Below are 21,096 nucleotides of genomic sequence, written 5' to 3'. Positions count from 1 at the left end.
TGAAAAGAAACAAAACGCCACATGAAATCTAAAACATCCCCCAATCCGACCCGCGCAGCTGATTCATGGTTGAAGTTCAATCTAAATCCTGGCCCACACCGAAGTCTGTACCAGCATATGCGCGCCAGCTCCTACATGGCTCAACTTTTCCCCCCATTCATTCACTTACTTACTTACTTACTTATTTCCTTACCTACAGACTGACTCACTTCCAGCACCTCACATTGACACCGCCCGCGACGGCACAGGTCAGGTTCAGGCTCTCGGTCCAAGGGCGATCTTCCTGCCCGGGAACGACCTCGATTTTGCTGAATTGCTGGCAGAGGCGCACGATGGTGTATGAGGCCTCCGTGAGGGCGAATTGTTGTCCTGGGTAATGGAATGTTAGTCTGTGGGTTTTGGCAAGGATAGCGCAATCGGGCAGAGAAGAAGGGAGAGGCTGAGAAGGAGATGAAAGGAGAGAGGGCGAGATAGATGGGAGCGAACGTCTCGAGTGAAGAAAGATAGACTTACCAGGACAGATCCTCGGCCCGCCGTTGAACGGCAAGAAATTGAAGCCCGGCAGCAATCCCTCCCACCGCTCGGGTCGGAACTCCTCGGCGTCCTGGCCCCACAGGTCCTTGCGGCGATGCATGGAATAGAGGACCCAGATGACCATCTGGCCCTTCTGCACAAAGATGGGACTTTGGCCGTCCGCACCGCCGCCTCGAGGCAGCCAGGTGTCCTTGTTGGCGAACTTGGCGTTGATCGGCACGACGGGGTAGAGACGTAGAGCCTCATGGAGGAGGTTTCGGAGGTATTTGAGGTCTTTGATCTGATCGAAGGTAGGCGGCTTGCCGTTGAGGGTAGCGACTTCGGCGTGCAGTTTGGCCCAGATGTCGGGGCGGCGGGAGAGGACGAAGAGGGTGGAGGACATGAGGGAGGCGGTGGTGTCGCGGCCCGCGATGAGGGTGTTGATGACCTGGTCGCGGAGTTCTTTTTCATTACCGCTGTGCTTGGCGAGTTCGTAGAGGAAGACGTAACGCTCGTCGTTGTCGTTTTCCTTGGCTGCTTCATCGGCGTCGCCATATTTATCGAGTAGAGCTCTCTTCTCGGCGTCGGCGTCACGGAGGATTTTCCTGGCTTTCATACTCGCTTCGGCACCGGCACCTTTCCCGAGGACCGCTTCATTGCCGAGTAAGTTCTTGGCTTGACGGTATTCGACTGCGTTGTGGATGATTGGGCGCACGTAGTCGTGGATGTATTTGCACGCTTCGTTGTACTTGAAACTTTGATAAAACCTGTTGTATGGGCCGAGGCGTAGCTTTTGCGCGATGACGCCGAGGGCATAGTCGAAAGCCCAGGAAAACTGCTTGCTTTCGGCCGTGGCGTCGGGGCGGAGAGAGTCGATGGACTTTCCGAAGAGGAATTCAGTTGCCGTGTCGAGAGTCTATCGGACGAGCGATCAACGAAATTCTTCAAAACTAAACAGAAAGGTGACTGGAATGTGGAGGCTTACCATACGAAAGAAATAATCTTGGATGTTGACTGGGGTCCCATCGGCGGGAAGATAGCTTATCATATGCATAACATGATGCTCCATTAACCTCAAATCCGCGACCTGTTTTCTTATAAAATTCGGCCGGATCAAAGCCCTGGAGTGCTCCCAGTACGGACCGTCAGCATTGAAAATACCATGTCCCAATAGCTTGACCGTGGCCTGTCGGCGTAGCTCTCCAACGTCGAAATCAGGGAACTGCGTGGCCAGGACACCTTGCACGTTCTTCGGTTCATCGGTAAAGATCAGTGTTTCACCCAGAACATTCGACGTGAATGTTGGTGCAATTCGAGTGAGTCTCTCGTACAGGTCCTCGAGTTGATACTTTCCCCTGCTGGCTCGGATGGTGCTGATGACAAAATCAAGACCGAAAATTGGATCCCAGTGGCGATCCGCCTTTGCGGGTTTGCAGCCATGAAGACGTGCGAATTTCCGAGAAGCGATCAAGGTCGTGGTTTTTCTGTAGGCAACGTAGACCAGGAGAGACGCCCCGAGCACAATGGCGCTGAGGTAGACTGGAGTGAGCATGATGCAGCGGAAATGATGCTACGATGGGTACGACGGGGGGGGGGAAAGGCTCGAGATCAATGATGGCCGGGACGCTGAATGGGCGTTGGAATCAAATAGACCGAGACACCACCGCGCGAGCGTCGTAAGCTTGAACAGAAAGGAAAGCACTGTTAGCGAAATTTCCTTGGCGAACAGGGAGAGACTCGGGTGAAAGTCAGTCCGTGTTTGGATGCAGCTACGCAAGGCATGAGCAGGTGAGATTGTGGGGAGAGGAGATCGCAAAGATGTTCATGAAGGGATGTAGTCGGGTCTGCTTAGTCGGGCGCCCGTCAAGAAACAGTCAGACGAAGCAAAAGGATTCGGGCTGCGCCCGCACGCCTGCATGATCGGGTCTAACGCTTGCATCTTTTATAGTACGTCGGCAAACTTTCGAAATGCCTGAGATATCACCTTTGACTTCAACATCTCTCCAATCGAGTAATTCCCGACAAGGAGACTGTTAATTCGTCTCAACTGCATCGAATCCCATGCTTTGAATCTCGATATGAACTACTAAGCAGCGTGTTCAGTTTGCCTCGATCGGAGTTGTAACATCGTCCCTGCCCGTCGGTATTGTATCATTCGTTGAGGGTGAAAGAATGACGCTGTTGGGTGTGTGCACGGGCGTGATCGAGCGCTGGCCGGGCACGGCCCCCGGAGGAAGGACTGCGAAGCTTGGTCTGCTCTATCATATCTTAACATAATCTTGTAATTGGGAATGGCCCATTATATTGTGGCATGCGTTTTGGAATATCGCTGCACCATTCTTATCTTTTATGCGCCGGTCGCGTTTGCAGCGAGGGATCAGTGTGAAAGACGTGGATTTATTAATGAAGTCAGATTTACGGTACTTTGTGCTGGTAAAATAGAGTTCAGAGTTTCAATACGGCGAAATACCATTCACCAATTTAAAGGACTCCGTTTTGTAAAGAATTGACTAAGGTATTGAAGGCTAAGGTAGCGCTAGGAGATCCGTAGGGGGAAAATTGCTTCCTGACATGCATGTGGTGCTTCCTACGCGCACCTTCTTGCACCAGACTAAATACAACCTTCCAATAACACTAGCCGTAAATGCAGAAGAAATTCTTTTCCGTCAGCACCGGGCTGTCCGTCCCTGAAAGCTGTCTCTAGCGCTTGGACCCCTTAATCTATTAGTGGAGATAGACAAATCAGGCACCAAGTACAAGTCGTTTTCGAAGTCTATGAGTTGGGACACCTCGGATGTTGTGTTTCTACTATCCTGAGGGTTTCAGACTGCGGTGGTGGCAGGGATCTGAAGTTATCGGTCCTTTCAACAGCGGAGAGAGGATCAGCTACCCTGTACAGAGCAATCGATAGATGAAGTCTCAAGACAATCGAACCTTAGATTTCGGCAATTTCCAAGGCAAAAACGGGGTCGAGCAGGATTAAAGTACACTAGCTTCTTGTGGGTGCAGAGCAAGGCACACGCAGTCAGCAGAACGAGCCCTCTTTTGGAGATCTACCCATTTGTCCTGATCGATACTGCTGTAGTCACACCGTTGCCGAACTCTTCTTTGATCGAGTACAACAAAAGATGAGTAGTTTGATGTACTCGAAACAAGTGACGGATTTCGGGTTTTCCACCAAAACTCGACGTTTTATAGCTTACGCTATGCGATTACCTAGGTAATAAATCTATCTAAAATTTTTACATATAACAGCTATTAATATATTACATAATTTCATACGCGGACTTTATATATCTTAATTAGATTTACGCTGTTTCTATGGAGGATAAGTAAGACTAAGAGGAAAAAACGCGAAAATCGTCAAATTTGGCGCGTAAAAACCACTTTAGCTTAACACGCCCTCTTACTCAATTAATTATACAATTGAATAAGTTTTTGATAATATTATGAATAGATAGAATTAATCTTTAGATATGAAATAACTTATATAGGGAATCTTGTATACGTGGAATCCTTGATTGTGGTTGAAATCACTACATGAAATACCTCGATTTAGGTGCGAAACGCGAAATCCGTCATTTGTTTTGACCGGTTCTACTCGTTTCCACCCCCATTTGCACGTTACCCCCATTTGCACGCTCTTAAATCCGATAAATCCGACATAGATAGCTACCACTACCATGGCTACCACTACCACTCATTCAAATGCCCTACCACCATAGTCTACCATAATGGCCAATGCTACGGTACCATAGTCGTCATCTATAGGCCTGGCATAGTAGGTGTCACCTCGGACCAGCTATTTTTGAAGACACGAAGAGAGGTAGAAGTCCTGTCAAGAAAAAGGCTACTGCACCTCCCACACCAGGCCCACTGATGTCACTAAATCTCGCTCCATCACAGCAACAACGGCGAGATAGACGAGGAGCTGCTCCGCCACAGTGGCGGGCTCCACCGGCTCCACTGGCTCCACCGGAGGCTCCATTAGAGGCTTCACCGCAGTAAGATAAAAAAGATAGAAGAGGTAGAAGAGGTAAGAAGGTAGTAGAAGAGGAGGTAGTAGAAGAAGAGGTAGAAGAGATAGAAGAAGAGGTAGAAGAAGAGGTAGAAGAAGAGATAGAAGAAGAGGTAGAAGAAGAGATAGTAACGGTTTTTTCAAGACATGGTAGGCCGATAAGGCCCAAAAAACGGTGATTTGGGTTCTCCGATCTTAAGCCTGGATAGAAATGAAAGACCATCATTATTGTGCTAGTTTGCCATACAAATTTGGTGAAAGGTAGGCATTTTGGTGTTGCGTCGGATTTATCGGTTTTAAGAGCGTGCAAATGGGGGTAACGTGCAAATGGGGGTGGAAACGAGTAGTACGTTGCTGATTTTCCCTTCGTCCAATCACGGCATCAAGAGTATTCCCAACTTGCAGTAGCCCCCAACCTTCTATTCCCCGAATCCCGTCTAATGTGTCACATTCACAACAACCTCGGTGGCGAAAAAGCCCAATGTCATGTCACGCTGGGAGACAACTTGATCATCGACGATTGAGGGAACGGATTGGTTTACAAGCAAGCAGTCTGACGACTAGCATCTATGCTTTCTCTAATCATTCTCGAAAAGCCAGGTCTCAAGATCCTCAGAGTTGGTGCAGATACTGGCAGCGCAACAAGGAGATATTGCCAGCGCTCGATGGCCATTAGCCGTAGCGGAAATACACAGAGTGCACATATATCGAAGAGACCATCGCCCTTCCGGCTGAAGCAGAAGGAAGGTTCTGGGATTCCCGTAGCGCAAGTCACGCATCTTTTTACATGAAGAAGCCTCACAGCGCTCAAGGGTACCATCCCGAAATGGACCCGATTGTTGCATCGAATGTGATTCATGCTGGGTGTGATGTGAACGCTCTCACACCCTTCGTCCTAACGCTCTATGACCAAGTGAATGTGATAACGCTCGTTAGCGCAGACAATAATCGTTATGGTCGGCTGCTATTCCTTGTCGAGCTCGAAGGTCCAACGACTTTCAGACGTAACATCTGCCAAATGAGATGGCGTGACCGTCTTTCTTCTAGTCAACAAGAGCAACAACTCGGATCCCAGGCTCAATTTCGACATCACCTGTATCAGTCACCTTGTCGCAGATGACTGTTTCAACAAACAGTCAAAAACCAAGGCGGCGGAGCAACCAATATCGCCTTAGGAGATCCCAAGCAAGAGCCTCAGGTCCCACCCTCTTTCGGTTGGACATACCCAAGTCTATGTACTTGAGCAGACTCTGCTACAGAAACCATTATGCGTTTGATCTATCTTTGGAAGATGACAGCGTTGACCTTGAAATTCAGTCTGCTGATTCGAGCAACAAAGATATCGCTCTCGTGACTGGAAGACCTCAGCTGATCTGACAGTCAGGAAAAGACCGCCGTAGCCCGTTCATCTATTCGACCCTGAGGCTGCCTATCATTTGATAAGATACCCCGAAGACCTAGGCCGCTATCTTGGCGACTGGGCTATACAACTCGGCGCTCGAATTTTAATCTACTTACCCGCACTCGAGCACTGAAAGCAGAAGCTCAAACTGTCCTCAGCGCTCTTCATACTCTGGAAGTAGATAGATGCGAATTTTGTGAAGGGGAACGTGACGTCGAAGCAGCTGCCTCTGACACTGGTAGACCTATTAAGGTGTCGTAGTATATAGGGGGCTCCGATCCTTCGCCTTGGTAGGTTTATTCAAAGTCCGCCTAGCTCATTGGATCAGATGAGAGGTTTGATGGCTAAGTATAAAGTAAACCCGTGAGTTCTCTCAAGAATCACCGCTCGGTTTCTTTCACATGTGGAGCTCATGCACATTCAGTCATATTCGGTACTATACTCCGACCGTGGGGGAGTCACGGTACAAGATGCTAGGTCGGTGCTGGGAGGGAGGGAGGTATGGAGACGAGCTAGATTGGATTGCGTTGGGTTGAGCGTGTACGTAGGTACATATATACAGATATATTCCTCTTAAAAGGTTCGAGGCTGTTGGCTGTACGTACGTGCTGCTCGCCTGCTGGAGGATGTTGATGTTGATCTCAACGTGAGCACTGCGAGCGAGCGATCAATACCTACGCACGGATGGCATCAACAGCTTGGCTAAGCTCAGCATCAATTGGTCGCAACTTGCACCCAACGATGGGTGTTGCTGGTCTATCTCTAGTGAAACTGGCCGAGTCCGACGATGATGGTCCAGCTTAGCTGGGGCCGGAGTGAGGGAATGTAGGCGGTAGGTTGGCACTCTGGTACTAAGGCTGTGGTTCGGGTTAGTCATCTCCGTCCTGTCGTCGATGGGTCGTCGGCGCGAAGGAAGGATTAGAGTCATGAGGACTTGGTGCACGTTTCAAGGTTCACTGCTGAGCCAGGCGAGTTGTCTAGAGCATGAGTCGAGCAAGCAGCGGCTAATAACTCTGGAGCTCGACGTCTCGTGGAAAAGTTGAGTTGGGTTGGGTTGTGTTGACTTGAGAGGGGAAGGCCTGGAGAAGCAGGACGGTTCGGAGCACGGTTCCAGAATGAGAGCCCCAGATTAAAATTTCTATGAATAATCTATACGATACAAATATCCCAATCTGCCGCCGTGGCTACCTTTTTGATATCTTCAACACTCCCTCAGCCACTGATGGGCGAGACGCTCTTTTCGACCGATCATTGATACAACTCCGTGATATCCTCTGGGAGATTTTTCTCGAACGCGCCATCCGTTTCGTTATCCGACAGCGCCAGGAACTTGGTTTGGAGCGCCTGGCTCACAGGATTGCCGTTCAGCGCGAGAAAGTTCGTCACGTCGGTAGCCAGCAGTGCGGGAGAGGGATTGAGGTAGTTGTCGAGCGCAGACTTGGTGTCATTGAGGGCGTCCTGGGGGAAGAGCCCAATACGCTGGGCCAGTGTGTTGACGGCTGACGTCAGCGCGGCACCAGTAGGATAGTATTCGTTGAAGAGCCCCAGCGCGGCGCCTGTGGGTCCGTCGAACGCCTTGGCTGAGAGCAGATATTCGAGCGCTCGGCCTTTGTTGATCAATTGGCCAAGGAACAATTGGCCGCCTCCGCCCACCGTGAGACCTAGCCCGTCCTCGAAAAAGCCCGTGTGTGCGTTCGGCCCTGCAAACCGCATGTCCATCTGCAGCGCGAGTTCGTGCCCGCCGCCAATGTTGCGGCCGTTGATTTCGGCGATGAAGGCGGTCGTGGTGATGTTTTGCAGCAGGGGCGCAAGGTAGGAATAGTTGATCGTTGCGGTGATTTTGTCCTGGGTGATGGGGTTGTGCGTGAGAACGGTATCGAGGGGGCCGAGGAACCAGTCGGGGTTCGAGCTATCAAAGATGACGACTTTGGGGGTTGTGGTGGTCGTTGAGGGTTGGATGGACACGAGGTATGTGAGCAGGTCGGTTATCAGGTTTGGGTCGATGATGTTTATGGGTCCGTTGTTGATGGTGACGCGGGTAACGTTGCCTGTGGTTTGGAAGCTGAGCGTACCATGTTTGGCGGCGGCTGGTTGTGTGAGGGGGTCAGCATGCGTGGGTGCTGCTATTAGCAGGGCGCTCAGGGAGGTGAGGAGATGCTTCGTGGAGATCCGCATGGTTTTTTTTTCGGAATGTGTCGACGTTGATCTTGGAAGAGGGAAATGACGTCCAAAGAGATGATAGTGAGGTTCCTCGGTGAAGAGGCTCGAAGAAAGCCGTCGAGGAGGACATTATATCTTCCTTTCCGGCTCGCAGCCTGGTACTTAACCTTACACCGCTCTCCGCTGTGTTGATAGTCGGGCGCCGCCAACACGAGAAGCTAACTGCTGTGCCACAGTCAAGACGAGTGCTACGGCGGCACAAGATCAATGAATGGATTGGATCTAACATGTCCCGTGTGTCTGTCATACTGGCAGATCACTAATAAAACTTCCGCTAGGAACGTCGACAGTGGCTCACTTTGGATGGGTGATGGCGCCACGCACTTAGCTCGTTTCTCGCTAGAACGAGCTAAGTGCGTAGCACGACTAGAGCGTGGAGATGAAAACAGACAAACGGCGAAGCAGACAGCATTCTAATATAATAGCCTACCTCATAGCCTTCCTTCAGCCCCCAATTCCGACATCGGCACAACTTCCAAAGACAAGAACATGACGAGTTCGAGCGCGCAGAATCATTGGTGTCGCAAATATGCAGCAGATCTCTCTCAAGGACGCCAATGCACAAGGCATGCGTAATGATGGGCATTTGAACCCTATGCTAGTAGTCTGATAGACACGTGGTGACAGGGTCATTGATCTGACAATTTGATTGACGAGTTTAGATCCAGTTGAACCAGAAATCCATACTGATAATGCAGCACGGCTCCTGGTGGCTCTGCAGTCAGCTGCAGCCTGCAGGAACGATCCTGGTGGTCGTGAGCTAATGTTGTATAGAACCCGATTTTGGTATTAGTTGCTCCCGACTTACTGATGTAGCTATTTCCGGCCACAGTACACCAATAAATCGGGACCGACTCCCTAAATCGGGTGCTCTAGGGCCGGCCCCTAGCGCTAGAGGCGGCCTAGCATTCGCACTAGTGCTTATTAAGCCTACATGTATGGTATATCGAATCAAGTCCCCGATTGGCCCAACTAGTTGTGCCTCTATTACCATGTCTACATGTACCTACCTTACCTATATCGAGATGACGGATTTTTAAGAATTGCGATAATTCAGTGTTGCCGGTGACATGGGAGACCTTTTGCAATCCCTCTGTCAATGCCAGCGAATGCACATTACGCATATTCGATTCAGGGAGAGAAGTCTTCGCGGAGGTTTATGCTCATGGCTTGGGAAGTGTGCGCGTGCCCACATGTCTGTCTCATGAGCGTATGCAAATGCGCGTGAAAGCTGGACCTCAGCTCAAAAAATGCGCCCATCTCATTGTATGAAGGCTCGATCAGCTCTTAGGTCCCGTGAGCTATATGCGCAGATCAGCCCCATGAACCCGAAGCCCACGTTCCCGATGTGAACGCGTCAATCTTACAAAAGCCAGCTTCAATGGAGTACTTTCCGAAGGATATATAATGCAGTTCGTCTGCAAAAGCCACAGTATTGACAGGCGCTGGAGCCAGAGTATTTCAGATTCGACGAGGATGAGTCATCAGTCGAAGACTACCATTTCGAGCCCGCGGACAATGAAGACTGGTACATCCAGGGAATTGAAGAGGAGGAGGAGGTGCTGGTGCTGGTGGAGGAAAGAAGGCACGATCACTGCATCCAGAGCGCCTCTGAACCCGAGAGCCCAGCGGCTGGGTCATTACAGGGCGACACGCCAGAGCCATTGTCAACAAGTCCGCAGATTTCTGAGCAAAAGGTCTTTGCTTCAGGCCAGCACCGTATTTAGATCTGAGTCTGATCTAAGCAACCAATTTGGAACACGACTTGATCAAATTGTACGTTTGGTATTTGAAACCTTCTTAACAGGCCTCGCAGACACTACTCACGGTCGTCGCCGCCTATACATCTCTGAATCCCTCCCTTGAGGTAGTATCTCTGAAGCTCTATAAAACTACCGCCAGCACCTTCGAGAAGAAGCCGGCTTATTCACGGAGCAATTCGCGAGGAAGATCTTTTTCGAGCATCAACATACTGCGGTGGCCAGTCTTGTGTCTGAGACTCTTGGATCTCAGCGCCGCCTCCACTGTTAGGCTGGTAAATGCAAAGCTGAGATTTGGTATCCTCATTCAACTTGCGTAGCTGAAAGGCAGGCGATGCGTCCCGAGCAGCCGAAGAAGATGCGCTAGATCTTTCAGCCAAAAGATCTAGTTTGGATCGAACGGCTATCTCCACATAGACTCCATCAATCTTCCATTTTGGATGGCAAAGTAGACAGTACTTTGGATTCAACTTTGAAAGAGGTGTGTTATTCGAAAAGACTTACAAATAAACAGCGTTCATGGACGAGGCGAGGCCTCTATATGCCTTACACCATCTGCTAGCAAGGCATCTGGGTCAAGATAGATTGAGAGACAATAAGCGAAGCCGCAGCGGAAGGATTCACCACGTGTCTACTCATTTGCGCCCGATACTCGGTTTTCCTGCGGGACTCCGTAAGCTATCTGCATTACCCGTTTTTCTTTCTACAGTCCTCGAATACCACCCCACATTCTTTATGCGACCCTATCATTAATCGCTTGCGTATCGCTGTCGCCATACACTAAAATATCTACAGGTATCAACATAGCGGGGAAAGAGGTTGTTCAGAGGGGTTTTCCAAGGCTGACGTGAGCCGGACATCAGCTGGCTTCAAACGCCGTGGCGTTCTTCTAGAAGATGATATTTCAAACGTCCGATTACTCGGCCTGCCATACTGGTTCTCGTACTCCTACGCTTACTTCTGCGGTCATCAGGCTTGCAGCCTCATCTTCAATTTCTTTCAAATTGTGTCTAAGCACGGAATCTAGGCCGGTCTGCTCCTTCGCTTATTCTCCGTTTTCTCTTTGATTCAGTAGATGAACACCGTCATTACAACCCATACTAGGCACTCTAGTTTTCCCACTTCAAATCGGACCAAGGATACATTTTTCCGTAAATCATGGCATCGACGACGATATCACAGCCAACACCCGAACAGACGTCACTCTCCTCTGATTTACCAGCATTGCCACCCCCACCGGGAGTAACGCCAAATTTCACAAATCCACCAAATCGAGGAAAGCTCGAAATCGTCGTGACGTCTTTGCTGCTCTGCATTGCCACGATTTTCATACTGAACCGGCTCTACATGAAAACGTTCATTGTTCGAAAGTATATGTTGGACGATCGTAGGTCTTCCGGACAAATCCGATAGCGATATGAAACCTTGAATTATTGACTCCGCCCAACAGTGACCATTGTAGTGGGTATGGTAAGTCACCTGCAATTCTATCTCGCACGAATTGCAGCGAACGCTGAGCATTGCACGTGCCACAACAGGTTGGCACAGTTACGTGTTATGCCGCAGCTACCTTTGGTAAGAAGCCTTCCTCTGCCTCTTCCACAACCGCTCACACGCCGCAAACGGTAGGAGTACACGAAGGCGCTATTGGAGTCCACCTATGGGATATCAAAGGCCAAGCGGGCAGCAGAAATACTGTGATCGTAGGTAGTCGGCTCCGGGCCACGGGTCATTTCTAACACGATCGTGAGCCAGTCTGTCTACCTGATCTCAGTCCTGTTGTCACCAACCTTCCTTTTCATCAAGATCACGTTTTTCATCACGTATGGCCATATTTTCGGCCCGATGCGTTGGATGAGGATCTGCGCCTTACTCGGGGGCATCTTCACGACGCTCTTCTACATTGCTATGACCGTGTGCTTCTTCATTGTTGTAACACCTCACAGAGGCCAGACGTGGCTATCCAATACAAGTACTCAGCGCGAGGAACTGAATCTCCACTTCGGTGTCCCTTCATCTGCTGTGGGTCTGGTCATTGATATCTATCTCCTGGTTCTGCCGATCGTGGCTGTGAGTAAGCTGCAAATGGCCACTCACCGGAAGCTTGGTATCATCCTAATCTTCACGACCGGGTTGCTGTAAGTTGGATGTCCGGCCGTCTTACCACAATGCTCCAGGAACTGATGCAGGACCGGCCGATGTAGCGCTTGTCTGGGCTCAGTCCTGAGCATATACTACAGGGTCCGGCTCGAGAGAACCCGAGACCAAACATGGGCTCTCATACCTGCGAACACCGTGACGTAAGTCTTCTCTCCGTCGGGTCTCCAACCACCAATATCTGCACCGTGAGAGCTCTGGCTGATGGCAATCCCAGCCTCTTAGAGATGTTCGTAGGCATAATCTGTGCCTGCATGCCGGCAGCGTCCCACACATGGCAACACCATCTCCCCTCCTACGACTCATTCAAGTACCACCTACGCGCCCGCAATGGAACTTCGGGGCTGAAACTTGGCGGAACAAACCCGACTCCGTCCTCGTTCGCGGAAAATAATCCCAGAGACGTGAAAACTTCCCGTGGCGTCCACGAAGGATACGTCAATCTAGACGTGCTTGGGCATGAATTGCCAAGGCCGGTAAAGCCTTTGCAGACCTTCATTTACAGCGGACGGCCAGATGATCTCAATCACGATGGTATCAATCTCACATACGAAATGCAGCAGAGCTCGGCCTCTCCTCCGCCACCCAAGCGTGGGTGGACGACTGTCTAGATTTCCAGAGTTTGTTGGTTATGAGGGCAGTCATATAGCTTGTGACTTTTGGAAAAGCTGCCGTTGGCTATGATCGGTGTGTTATGGAGACGATATATCCAAATGAATCATGAGGGTACGAAACGCACGTGTGCACAGGACAAGGGCTAGGAGCATGGTAGCTGCTAGAAGACTGCTAATTTTAAGACTGTAAATATATTTAGCCATCTAGACCCTCCTTCATTCAAGCACGTCGGGTGCACCGACAAAGATGGCTAGTAAGTATCGGGTTCTCGAACAAGCATATACCCAATGAACGCCAAAAGTGTAACTTACCACCAAATTGAACCCTTTTTCCCAGGCTATTTAAATGTCTCGTTCATCCCTACGCCATACTAGCCTCCGAGACCATGACCTCGCAGCTGCCACGGAGCCACCCCCAACGTACTCTGTCAGTCCCGTTATCAGCTTTAGCCAGCCGACTGCTTCTACGGTGTAGCTATACCATGTACGTGAATGATGAGCACTATTGTCTTACCTTAATCCCTGAAAACAGCCAAAATGATGATCTCCAGCTTGAAGTATCCGCTGTCAACAGTTTCGAATCCGGTGATTCCAAAATGTCGACGATGCTGATTTCCCATGACGCGGTGCCTTTGGGAAACCAAATCCACCCCTACTCACGCACCGCACGCTCGTTGGCGCCGACAACGGTGTGTTCACCGGGCATTGGGTCGAGGGAACGTGGCCCGGAGAGCGAGCCCGAAATCCATCCATCATTGATCACCTTAGAGCGTCTTTTTGGGTGAAGGGTTGATCAGAGATTTGTGACCAGATTGGGGGCAGATGAGATAACGGCCGCCCCATTCTCAAGGACGGATATGTAGGACTTAGTGGTTGACAAAATGTAGGGATTGTGGAGAGAGATTACCCGTTCAAAGATTGTCCCTAGTTATTCTGATGATTGAGATGTGATTCTGTCATGATGTCGTTGCCAGCAGTAAATGTTAAAATAGCAGCGTGGTGTTTCCCGGTAGTAGTACGACGTATCTCTGTAGGGGACCTGTGAATAAGGGTTGAATACCTATCAGGTGCAAGCAGTCAAGCGCAGAGAAGACAGCAGGATCTAGCCGTGGAGTGATTTTCACTTTCACTTTGCTTCCTTTTGAGCGAAGTCTTTTAAGCAACACTGGCTCCATCATACGGCATCCCACGTTACTTTACAAATGCCCGTACGCTTCTACAGCGCCCGAGATCAAAGCCAACAAAACCAACACATCTTGACTGAATTCGCAGCGAGATTTTCGAAGGCTATTCGGTGAACTTGCTGTCCAGCTTTGATCACCACAACGCCTACGTTACTGAGGTGTACAGATCATCAATAAGACTGACGTATATGACCTCGAAGCACTCTGGACATGTTGCAAGAAGTTTCATGTCTATGGTAAAGACACAATACAGATGCATGACACAGGAAAGCCGAATTCCACACCATTGGTGTTGGTTGGGATGACGATTCTCCAAACCAGATCCATCCTCTTCTTGGTCTGCTCGATTTTCTTGAAGATCAGAAGAGCAAGCTCCCTCCTAGAATTATGGATATCAATCCACGATCGTATCATCTCGAGGACGATAAGAGCTATCTAAGCGAACAACAGGAAGAGGCCGAAATTGAGAGGATTATCGAACGACACGGGGACCGTATCACGGCAATGGTGTCTGAGACTCATCTTAAAATCCTGTCCAACGCATCGACAACGGAGATGACGGCCTGGAACGATGGTATCCGGGAGGGGGAACCAGCTGCGACAGTCATCCTCCTACTCGCGCTGTACCCACACTTTGAATCTCTTCGCTTCTACAGTCTAGAGTACTGGCGGGAAATAAATTTTGAAACAATCATCACGTCACTCACGACAGCTGCTACAGACTCGAGGACCAACAAATTGGGGGTTATCAGCGAACTCTCGGAGTTCACATTAAACCACTGGACAGAGACTTCGGGAGTGAAAAGCAAAGTGGAGTTGTCCGGTCCATCCATGGCATTACCAAAGATGCGATCAATCGAGGCCTACAATGTTCATCGTCGGAACAATCAGTGGTCATGGGGCACAGGGTTTTCGCACGTGACTGACGTCAAGCTCGAAGTATGCGACATTGACACAACAACATTGACCAATTATATCGGCGCTGCGAAGGCACTTGAGACGTTCACGTACGCATTCTAGCCTTCAAAGCACTGGAGCGACGACCCGAACGACCATCGTTGCATCTTTACAGCTCCACGCCTGTAATACCTTCATCTTCCTCGAGCTGACAGCTCTCACATGGAATGAGTTAGTGCCGCTCAAGAATGACGAGCCATATATTGGCAGTCTGCGTGCATTCAAGAGCCTCCAAGAAGTAAAGCTAGACACCGTATTGCTGTACAAGCGTACTGGACTATCCACCAGTATCCCGCTGGAGCCGGAACAGGAGGTCCCGCAGGGCCACTTGAAGAAAGCTAGGGCACGACCGCTGATCGAATTTCTTTACCAGCATCAATACAGAGATTCCACATGTCGAGCGGGGTAGTGAGGAAGAGCCCGTCGAGAAAATATGTGGGGCCATGTTCAAAGACTTGCCTAAGCTGCGCAAGGCATGCCTGCCAAATTTGGAAGAGATCTGTTTTGAATACGTTGAAGACGATGATTTAGTGGAGGAGGAGGGTCATCGCGAGCTACGCTCACGGTGCAAGGAAGCCGGTGTCAAGGTAAAGTCTATTGGATGGGTGAAGGGAAGGGAGTATACAGCCGGACGATTCAATATCGTGAACGGCTAGACATTCCGTCTCCTGACCCAGGTCTGCACTTCGATAGATCAGTACTGGGCTTATACCTTAGTGTGTCACCGGGAAGGAAGAGGTAGAGCGATTTAGCGTATTCAAAAACATCTGGAATGCTTGGCACTGGAGATCTTTCACACCACACACCCAAATTCGTACTGTAGCATAGAAATCTCTCCGCAAAATCATTCAAATCAAGCAGCCACATCGCAAATAGTCGCATTTGATCAATTTTGAAGCTATATAACCTCAGCTATACCTCCCAAACGCACCAATAACGCAGCAACCACCGAACCGCCGCCGTCGCAGTAAGAACTACCCCCCTATAACTACTGAAATAGCCTCTGCTTAAGAAGCTCAGAAACAGATAAATGGGGGGCTGAGTGTTAGCAGCAGTCCCTACGGGGGCCCTACGAAGGCCCCGCGGGCCAAGTGCTTGGGGCAAATTACCGAATCATACCCCGAAAGTACGAATCCTTACCGAATCATACCCCTACACCAAATCACACCCAAATATGGGGTATGATTCGGTAATTTGCCATTGCTTGGGGTATGATTTGATAAGGATCTTAAATGATAGCTTTCTGATATGAGAGGGTTTAATAAAGTTAATGGTAGCGGTAGGCTTACTGAGCGTCTGGTAGTAGTCGTCGACTTGATTATTGATGACGGTGGCGTAACGGGGCGAGGTTCGAGGCGGGGTTTGACCCCCGAAGCTTACCCCGCCAAATTATTCCGTCAGGGGCCCTACGGGGCCTACGGGACCCGAATAGGGGTGTCTGCAGCGTGAAGTGCGGACACCCCCGGGCTCGAAATTTCGCTCACTCGACTTTCGTCTGATATTTTTAGGCTGATAGAATTCTCATCAAATGCGGTCGGAGAAACTCCCTTATTTCTATAATCGAATAAGCCAGATCGCGGATTATCTCCTTCGTAGTTTAAGGCCACTTTGACAACTTACCAAATCATGCCCCAAGCAATGGCAAATTACCGAATCATACCCCATATTTGGGTGTGATTTGGTGTAGGGGTATGATTCGGTAATTAGGGGTATGATTCGGTAAGGATTCATACTTTTGGGGTATGAATTAGTAATTCGCCCTATTTAGGTCCAAATAGGGGTGTCTGACTGTCAAGCGCAGACACTCCTGGGGACCAGGCTTTTTTAGCTGAGTTGCTAACACTGAGGAATATGCTAAGACTTCAGTATAGCTTCATCTTTTTATTTGGGACCTATACTAACGATAGCAGTGTTATTGAATAATTTTGCGGAGAGATTTCTATGCTACAGTACGAATTTGGGAGTGTGGTGTGAAAGATCTCCGGTGCCAAGCATTCCAGATGTTTTTGAATACGCTAAATAGAGATGAAGAAAAGCTGTACAGTTGGTTGTGCCTCGACCACCGGTAAGGTGCTAGCTACTATGTTGATGGCGAACTTCCGAGGATACCAAAAGCTTCTCTCAAAATTCCAGAACATGCATGCGAATTCTACCGCCTCTACGCCCTTTCGCATTCCGGAGACCTACAATATAACATTCATCGCAAAAGATGATAGTCCCCTTCGCCAAAATTGTCATACATCTTCTACCAAGATAATACATTTATTTGGATCAGAATGCCGCGCTTACAGTCTCGTAGCGGAATTCTCAAGTCGACATGAAAATGAAAAATCGCACTAGACAGGTTTAGCAATGTGATTCAAAAGAATGATTCAAAACGAAAAAGGTAATAATTTAATAGGCTAACCATACAGGGTAATACTTAGCGTCGTCGATCACCCACAAATTAAATCACTGTTTTATATTATAAAATAGTGATTCAAATACATAGTTGCCTAATTAGGTTTTCGCACCGTAAAGTTACGTTGATAGGTTTTTGAGTTAAGAGGGGTTTCTCCGAGGTATACCCTCTCCGAAACCCTCTAAAGTCTACTCATCAGATAATTACGTATAATATCCTTTATATTAATAATATAATAGGCTATATTTAATATAATTAGGGCTAGGGCTATATATAAATACTATATAAATAAATCGTATATATAGATAGATAGAATATAAGAAAAGAATTTCATATAAGTAGATATGGGTCTAATATAAATGTAAAAAGTCGCTTGCTAAATTACTAGAGATTCGTCTTTTCGAGTTATTCGATTTCGGCTTATGATCTATAGTAAATCGAATTGCTTTAGAGATTATATCTTAGTCTTTTAGATATATTAATTCTATATATATACTAAGTAAATTAATTACTTTAATATATTATAGTTATAATTATATAGCTATTATTTATAGCTATATAATTATTATTAATAGTTATATTATTTATAACTATATTATCTATAGCTATATAACTATAACTTCTAGCTATATTATAATTAATAATTATAAATTATAACTAATAACTATAAGCTATTAAAATTAATATTTTCTCTTTATTTAATTACTAAGAAGATAGAGATAATAGAGCAAATAGTTAATATTACTCTTCGAAAAAATCTTTATAAAAAAAGTAGAGAAAGTAGAGAAATAACGTAAACTTTTAATATAGTTCTCTAATTTATTCTTCTAAGATATATAATAACTCTTATATATAATAAGATTATTTTAAGAAAGTGAATTTAGACCTTATATAATATCGAACTTTCTCGATAGTAATTTTCTAATTAATTAGATAGCTATATATCTTAAATAGCTCTTTATACTATTTAAATAGCTTCTTATTAAGCGATTTAATAAGAATATCTATTATTATTTAAATTATAAATATATAGTTTATAATAATTATCTTATTTTTAATTAATTAGCGAATATAATAATATTAAATATTAATATATTTAATCTTTTAATAATATTTAGAGTTCTTTATAAGACTAATAATTTTATTATTATTATTAAGTAGTATTATAAGACCTTTATCTAATACTCGAAAATGGATTTTCTATAACTATTATATAGTCTATATATTAGTTTTATCTTCTTTTATTAGAGCTATATATTTAGCTTCTATAGTAGATATAACTACTTCTTACTATTTTTAACTATATTATATATATATTACTTATTTATATAGTAGAGTAAATTTATAAATAGATTTATAATTCTTCTAATTATTATCGTATACTAAATTCGCGAATTCTTTTAATATTTCTATCTTTTAATAGCGTAATTCTAAAGATATAATACTTCGTATATACTTAAATACTCGATTTACGATATTTATATAGCGGATAATAAGGTGATAATTAAATCAATTAAGCTTTTCTATAATGAAAACTAAGTTAATTTATATATTAGTTATAAGAAATATAAGATTTTCTATTCGCTTCTAATATTATAGCTAGTTTATATATTCTTTCTCTAATTAATCTAATTAAATTAATTTATATTTATTAATAGAGATATAAATAAAAGTCGTCTAATCTATTAAATATTCTTTAAGTACTTTTTTAATATACTATACTTTTTTAATAGTTAAGATATAGAATTTCTAATTATAATAAACTTAAATATCGAGAATATAATTAATTAAGTTTACTTCGATAGTCTTAAATTCTTTATAGATTTAATACTTAATATAATCTATAGTACTTTATAGCTTAGCTTTAATAAGAATATCGTTTATATAAAGTATTATAATAGCTATTTTCTTTAATAATATTTAAATAAAGATATAGCTATTAACTATAGTAACTATAAATCTTATTTTCTTAATAATATACTTAAATTTCTTATTCTAGATATAGGCTAATTACTTAAGACTATATAATTCTTTCTAAAAAAGTAATATTTTACTTTTAATATTAATTACTAATAAATAGTCTAGTAATAAGATTATATAGATTTTCTTATAGAGGTCGCTATTAAAATAAGTATTATTAATATTTATTTATTCTATTAGAAGATTTATTATTACTATATATAATAGAAATAGATATAGAGAGTTAAATTATAAAGTGAGAGTAAAGATCTTATAAAAGTCGATATTTTTTACTTATATAAACTCTCTAATAATAAATCTAATCTTAAATTTATTAATAATTTTATCGCTATTATATTTAATTTTAAAAATTTATTTATAGATAATTAGACGTTTATTAGTCGATAAAGTAGCGAGCTTTTAAATTTCTTTAATAATTAAGATAATAATTTTCTTAATAGTAGCTTATTTTTATTCGCGAGCGTTTAATTTATAAATAGCTTTTTAATAGATAAGAAGTTTAATTATAATATTTATAAGCTTAATCTTATTCTTTATATTAAAGTTATTATAGAATTTATAAGAGTTATAGCCTAGTTTTTTAATATAAGACTATTATATAGAGATAGTAATCTAAGATATAAGACGTCGCTTAATGCGATTAGAAGAATTAGAAGTAAATATAGATATAATAGATTATTAAATATTAATCTTAGATATCGTCTCTTAATTTATTATTTCTTTATTATTTAAGATATTAAGAGTCTTTTTAGCTTTATAAAGATTTAATAGAGATTTTAGTTTAATTTAATATACATTTAGATTACTTAATCTCGAATCTTTATTATTATTTATATTCTCTAAGAAGTTAATAGAAACTTCTCCCTCTATTTAAAAATTCTATATATCTTTAATTTCTTCGATTTATAACGACGATATAATATCTAGTATAGACCTTTTATAGTTCTTCTTATTATTATCGTTACTATATATAATCTTAATACTATTTTAGATAAAGACGTTATTAAGATTATTATCGTTTTAGCGAGTAAAGATAATATCTACTCGTATAAAATTATAGGCTATTAAAAACGAAGTTAGAGTTATTAGTTAAACTTCCTTATAATTCTTATAAAAATAAATATTTATAAATTATTTAAATCGATTATTTTAAGAGTTATAAATTCGATATTAAGTAAATAAATAATAATCGATATATATACTCTAGTAAGCTATAATATATAGCTTATTTTCTTATTTCTCTTTTAATAGATAAATTAAGTATAGATAATCGAAGACTTTTTTATAATTTAGATTTGATTTTTTATTAAATTATAGTTTATAGAGTAATTTACTCTCTCTCTTATTATATAATAATCTATTTTTTAGATAATTTATATAAATCGCGGTCTCTAATTAGAAGCTTATAGATAGATTTAACTAACTAAGTATAGATCTTATAAATTTAATTAATATCCTATTAAATCGTTTTATAATATTATTCTAGTATAGAATATAAATAATTATGAATTCTATAATAATACCTCGTTTTTTAAGTATATCCTTAATTGATTTATACTCCCCTATATTATCGATTCTATTTAATATTACTTCTCTTACTCTAGTCGTTTTATTAATTATAATTATATTTCTAAAAATAAAGATATAGATCTATTTTTTTAATATAATAAGCTCGAGATTTAATTAATTAATAATTTTATTAATAAGAGATATAAATTACTTACTATCTCTTATAATATTAACTACGAAATATAGTTTCTAGAAGTCGATATATATTTAAGCTTCTAATACTATTATCTTCAGTCTAGAGTTCTTATTAATCTATTAAATTATTTTCGTAGAATTATATATATTATATTAAAATTCTTTTAATAATTTTATTTCCTCTAT

At 43.8% G+C, this 21,096-nt stretch overlaps 5 protein-coding genes across 5 annotated transcripts; 3 read left to right on the top strand and 2 right to left on the bottom strand.

Moving 5' to 3' along the window:
• Positions 1-205: 205 nt before the first annotated feature.
• HO133_003439 (uncharacterized protein) lies at positions 206-2,065 on the bottom strand (the record flags this gene model as incomplete). The annotated part of the gene is made up of 3 exons (XM_037294361.1): positions 206-369; positions 514-1,429; positions 1,499-2,065. 3 exons carry the CDS (start codon positions 2,063-2,065, stop codon positions 206-208), a joined length of 1,647 nt encoding a protein of 548 aa, XP_037149742.1.
• A 5,116-nt stretch (positions 2,066-7,181) lies between these two features.
• On the bottom strand, positions 7,182-8,108 carry HO133_003438 (uncharacterized protein; the record flags this gene model as incomplete). Its single annotated transcript, XM_037294360.1, has 1 exon — positions 7,182-8,108. One exon carries the CDS (start codon positions 8,106-8,108, stop codon positions 7,182-7,184), a length of 927 nt encoding a protein of 308 aa, XP_037149741.1.
• Positions 8,109-8,682: 574 nt separating this feature from the next.
• HO133_003437 (uncharacterized protein) lies at positions 8,683-9,880 on the top strand (the record flags this gene model as incomplete). Its single annotated transcript, XM_037294359.1, has 3 exons — positions 8,683-8,725; positions 8,970-9,094; positions 9,596-9,880. 3 exons carry the CDS (start codon positions 8,683-8,685, stop codon positions 9,878-9,880), a joined length of 453 nt encoding a protein of 150 aa, XP_037149740.1.
• A 1,191-nt stretch (positions 9,881-11,071) lies between these two features.
• Positions 11,072-12,681, top strand: HO133_003436 (uncharacterized protein; the record flags this gene model as incomplete). Its single annotated transcript, XM_037294358.1, has 6 exons — positions 11,072-11,300; positions 11,364-11,383; positions 11,452-11,616; positions 11,669-12,051; positions 12,118-12,213; positions 12,288-12,681. The coding sequence occupies 6 exons, from the start codon at positions 11,072-11,074 to the stop codon at positions 12,679-12,681; spliced, it is 1,287 nt and encodes a 428-aa protein (XP_037149739.1).
• A 1,205-nt stretch (positions 12,682-13,886) lies between these two features.
• On the top strand, positions 13,887-15,481 carry HO133_003435 (uncharacterized protein; the record flags this gene model as incomplete). Its single annotated transcript, XM_037294357.1, has 3 exons — positions 13,887-13,978; positions 14,135-14,875; positions 15,199-15,481. 3 exons carry the CDS (start codon positions 13,887-13,889, stop codon positions 15,479-15,481), a joined length of 1,116 nt encoding a protein of 371 aa, XP_037149738.1.
• Positions 15,482-21,096: the final 5,615 nt, after the last annotated feature.

This window comes from Letharia lupina (genome assembly GCF_014066315.1).
Source record: "Letharia lupina isolate WasteWater1 chromosome Unknown contig_17, whole genome shotgun sequence".
Lineage (NCBI taxonomy): Eukaryota > Fungi > Ascomycota > Lecanoromycetes > Lecanorales > Parmeliaceae > Letharia > Letharia lupina.
Note: the sequence above shows the minus strand (reverse complement) of the source record. Positions and strands in the feature narration are given on the sequence as shown.